The 5,016-nt window shown below is 29.5% G+C and overlaps 1 protein-coding gene across 3 annotated transcripts in view; it reads right to left on the reverse strand.

The window, feature by feature from the left end:
• Positions 1–5,016, reverse strand: part of LOC117171805 (inward rectifier potassium channel 2-like) — a 184,735-nt gene that overhangs the window by 66,117 nt on the left and 113,602 nt on the right. For all 3 annotated transcript variants that reach the window (XM_033359422.1, XM_033359423.1, XM_033359425.1), the window contains one exon: positions 4,135–4,434. In XM_033359422.1, coding sequence (XP_033215313.1) covers positions 4,137–4,434 — 298 coding nt within the window. In that variant the 3' untranslated portion in view covers positions 4,135–4,136. The remainder of the gene's footprint in view (positions 1–4,134; positions 4,435–5,016) is intronic.

The raw sequence follows: 5,016 nt of genomic DNA on the forward strand, positions 1-5,016 counted from the left end.
GCGAACTTTTAATTGATTTCAGTAACTTGAAAGGATTTCAAAGTATTTGAAATATTTCAGAGTATTTTAAAAGATTGCAAGGAATTTTTAATAGATTTAAATCATTTTTAGAGATTTCCAACGATTTGAAGTATTGTAGCGAATTTTGAAGAGTAAAAGGAACTTTTTATAGGTTTCAGTCAATTAAAGGGATTTTTAAGCGTTTGAAATATTTTAGGGTATTTTTAAATATTTCAAGGAATTTTTTATTGAGTTCAATCACTTGCAGGGATTTCAAAGAATTTGAAAATATTTCTATGGACTTGAAATATTTTTGTTAATTTTAAGAGATTCCAAGGAATTTTTACTAGATTTAAATAATTTAAAGGAATTCTGAAAAATTTTGATGATTTTATGATATTTTTTAAGCTTTTCAGGAATTTTAAAGAGATTTAGAAAGTTTCAAAGGATATAAAAAGATTTCAAAGGATTTGAACTATTTGAGGTAATTTTAACAGATTCCAAGAAATTTTTATTAGACTTCAATAATTTAAAGTAATTCTGAAGAATTTTAATATTTTAGGGTATTTTTTAAACTTCTCAGGAATTTTAAAGAGGTTTCGAAAGTTTCAAAGGATCTCAAAAGATTTCAAAGGCTTTTAAATATTTTAGGCAATTTTAAGTAATTCGAAGAACTTTTTACTAGATTTCCATAATTTAAGAAATTCTGAAAGAATTTTCATGATTTAAGGGTATTTTTGAAACTTTCAAGGAGTTTTAAAGAGCTTTAAGAAGCTTCGACGGATTTTGAATGATATGAAACATTTTAGGGAATTTGAAGAAATTCCAATACATTTTTACTATATTTACATAATTCAAAAACATTCAAAATATTAAGAAAATTTTAGGATATTTAAAAAAAGTCCAACTCATTTTCAAGATATTAAAAAAGTTTCAAGGTATTTGAAACGATTTCAAATAGTTCAAGGAATTTTAAATGATTAAAAGGAATTTCCGATGGATTTCAATAATTTAAAGATTTTGCAAAGATTGTTTAAGATCTTAGGGCTTACAAAAATTTTAGACAAATTTTAAAGATCTTTGAAAAATTTTCAGGGATTTCCAAAGATTTCAAAGCGTTTAAAATATTTTAAAATATTCCAACCATTTTCACTATAGATTTATATCATTTGAAGGTATTCTAAAAGAGTTCAAATATTTTAGGGTGGTTAAAAAATTCCAATACATTTTTTAGATATTTAAAAAGCTTAAGTTTGAAATATTCGAAGAAACTCGTGAGGATTTTAAATTGTAGGATTTTTAAGATTTTTAAATATTTCAATGTATTTAAAGATATTAAAAAAATTGTATGACATTTTAAAAGGTCCCTTAAAAATTTTCAATATATTTAAAAATTTTGAACGAATTTCAGAGGATCTAAAAGTATTTTTTTAATTGCAAGAACTTTTCAATCAATAGGTTAAGAAAATGTCATTAATTTCTAATAATTTGAATTATTTTAAGGGCTTTAAAAATATTTTCATGGGGTTTTGGGGAGTTCACAAGAATTTTAAAAATTTTCAAAGATTCGAATGGATGGATACAAAGTATCGACCGCGGAACGCAATTTTCGTAATGAGAATGTAATCGTCAAAGCCGTAGGTGCTTTGAGAACCTTCTTTAAAAACAAATTGAAACAATTGCAGTTACGATTTATGGCTGTAATTCCTCAGAAATTGAAATCACAGTTTTCGATTTAAGTTATAATATTTATCAGATTTGAAAAAATGTAGTTAAAGTGTACACATTAAAAGAATAAAAACAAGCTGGAAAAGGGATTTGAGATGGGACCAATCACTCTTCTGTGACCAGTGACTAAAACTTATTTCTTTAAAGAGGGAGCTGGAAAAGGGATTCCAGATGTGATCAATCACTCTTTCGTGACCAGTGGCTAGAATTTATTTTTTTAAAGAGGGAGCTGGAAAAGGGGTTCCAGATGTGATCAATCACTCTTTCGTGAACATTTGCTACAACGTATTTATTTAAAGAGGAAGCTGGAAAAGGGTTTACAGATATGATCAATCACTCTTCCGTGACCAGTCGCTAAAACGTATTCCTTTAGAAGAGGGAGCTGCAAAAGGGGTTCAGGATGTGATTAGCCACTCTTCTGTGACCAATTGCTACAACGTATTTATATAAAGAGGGAGCTGGAAAAGGGGGTTCCAGATGTGATCAATCACTCTTTCGTGACCAGTGGCTAGAACTTATTTTTTTAAAGAGGGAGCTGGAAAAGGGGTTCCAGATGTGATCAATCACTCTTTCGTGACTATTTGCTACAACGTATTTATTTAAAGAGGAAGCTGGAAAAGGGGTTACAGATATGATCAATCACTCTTCCGTGACCAGTCGCTAAAACGTATTCCTTTAGAAGAGGGAGCTGCAAAAGGGGTTCAGGATGTGATTAGTCACTCTTCTGTGACCAATTGCTACAACGTATTTGTATAAAGAGGGAGCTGGAAAAGGGGTTTCCAGATGTGATCAATCACTTTTTCGTGACCAGTCGCTAAAAAGTGTTTCTTTAAAGGGGGAGCTAAAGGGGTTCGAGATTTGACTAAACACTCTTCTGTGACCAGCCGCTGAAACGTATTTTTTAAAGAGGGAGCTGGAAAAGGGGTTCAAGATGTGACCAATGACTCTTTTGTGCCAATAGCTAAAACCTAGCTTTTAAAGGAGCTGGAAAAGGGTCGAGAGATTGGACCAATCACTCTTCTGTGACCAGTTGCTAAAAAGTAATTTTGTAAAAGGGGAGCTGTACAAGGGGTTTAAGATGGGACCAATCACTCTTCTGTGACTAGTCGCTAAAACATATCTTTTTACTGCTACTAAAAACAACAGTGATTGAAAAACTTACATTTATAAATATTTTAATAACTAAAAAAGAAATAAAAAAAGTGCAGGTGCTGAGAATCAAACACCCAACTTACCAGTTATGAAGCCCAAATACTGCTGTCTGAGCTATCGGTCAATTGAAAATATTTTTCACCAAACAATTTTGCCGGAAAAGAAAATTCCTTGATGTTAGAATTTACCGGAATAAAAAATTCAAGTCCGGCAAAAAATATCGGATCTGTATACATAACGATAATTTAAATCAAAGTAAATATTCTATTTCTGCATAATTTCTGGACGAATAGCCGTTCCCTGTGGACAGGTCCAGAATATATAATAAAAAATATTTCTATTGAACAACAAAATTATTTTTAATGTTTAAAGTTTCTAAAATTATTGTTTCGTCCAGAATTCTGGTCAAATAGTCGTTCCAAGAAAGGTGAGCTATTCTCCCAGAATTCGGGTCGAATAGACACTCCGTATAAAGATATAGAAAAGATTTCAAAATATTTGAAATTTTTCAAATATTTTGCAATATTTTAAAAGAATTCAAGAAATGTTTAACTTATTTTAATAATTTTAAGGGGGTTCAAAGAATTTGAAAAACAGTATTTCAAATAATTTCTTAAAATCTCGGAAAATATTTACAAAAAAATGTATAGATAGAAGCGAGGGTTTTCGCAGAATTTCAAAAATTTGAAGACATATTCAAATATTTTTTACAATTTATTTAGAATTCAACTTAACTCTTATTAACTTATTCTTGAATGGTTTTCAATTCACTTGCATTTTTTTTCTAAACTCACCATACATTTTTATGAATTTGATTGCATTTTTTTAATTTTTCTTTAAATTCCATTAAATTCAATTCAATTTTACTTAAGACAATAGAATTTTTTGGATATAAAAGTTTATTGCAATTCATTATAATTCTCATGAATTTATTGCGATCTCCTTAAAATGCAAGAGAACATTAGTCAAATTATTAATGTTACTTTTTTCACTTCTTCGTTTGAAATAGATCACTTTTTTAAAGTAAATTAGTTTATCGCAATCCTGAGTATAATAAATAAAAAATGTATGAGTTTCAATTAAAAATGTTGTAATTCCATTCATGAAATACCATATATTTAAAATTTCAGGGAAAATGGAAAATTACTCCGGTAAAAATCAGTGCAATATCAGGAAATTAAGAAAAAAAAGTTTTTCGGCTAGCTTAAAAAATTTAATTTTCTTTTAAAAATATATAAAATCAGGTTTACTTACGATTACACCTGCTCCTGGGGATTAGTCATTTGAGCCTGATGATTATTCTTTCTAACCGCTAATACGATTTCCGGCCTCGGCGGTATTCTTGGAGGTGTTGGAGGCGAAATTCTTAAAGAATTTTCTTTTTTTTGCTGCTCAGCATTTCCCGAAAGATCATCTTCTTTTAAATCAAAGGTAGTTTTTTTCTGCATCTCTTGCTTTCCTTTGTTTTTTTCGCAAAGACTAGATCTTCTGGGAAGGTGGTGAGAATTCGTTGGCTCGTGCATTCTTTCTGGAGAATCGGGATACCTTTTGGGCCTGAGGAAAATAAAATATTATTTAAAATGGAAATATTTTAGATGACTGAAAATCAAGTTGCAGCCCATTATTTTGAATCCGACATCTCCCAAATTTATTTTTAATACAATGCTATTAATTCGTTACCTCTAAACCCCATAGAGAACCGTAAAGCCTTTATAGAGGCAATTGAAAAAAATTAAGTTTTCAATTTTCAACTGCATATAAGTTTTTTTAGATTTAAAAAGTATTAGATTTTTAACAGTCGTAAGACGCGATCTTTTTAATTTTCTATTTACTTATCAGCCTATTTAAAAAAATACAAAAAATATATTATAGTAGTATAGCTGTTCCGCTACGGAGCCACTTACTGACCGAACAAGGTTTTTTTCTAAGTTACCGACAGAAGATAATTACCATTGGTCGGTAAGACAGATTTACCATCGATCGGTAGTACAGATTTCTGCCGTGGAGTTTTATTCAGTAAAACTTTAGATAAGAATTATAATTCTGATTTAGAAAAGAGGTATTTAAAAATATTTCTGTTACAAATCAGAACTCATCACAATTTAAAACTTAATTAAATTCTTAACAAAATTCATA

This window comes from Belonocnema kinseyi, chromosome 4 (genome assembly GCF_010883055.1).
Source record: "Belonocnema kinseyi isolate 2016_QV_RU_SX_M_011 chromosome 4, B_treatae_v1, whole genome shotgun sequence".
Classification (NCBI taxonomy): Eukaryota; Metazoa; Arthropoda; class Insecta; order Hymenoptera; family Cynipidae; genus Belonocnema; species Belonocnema kinseyi.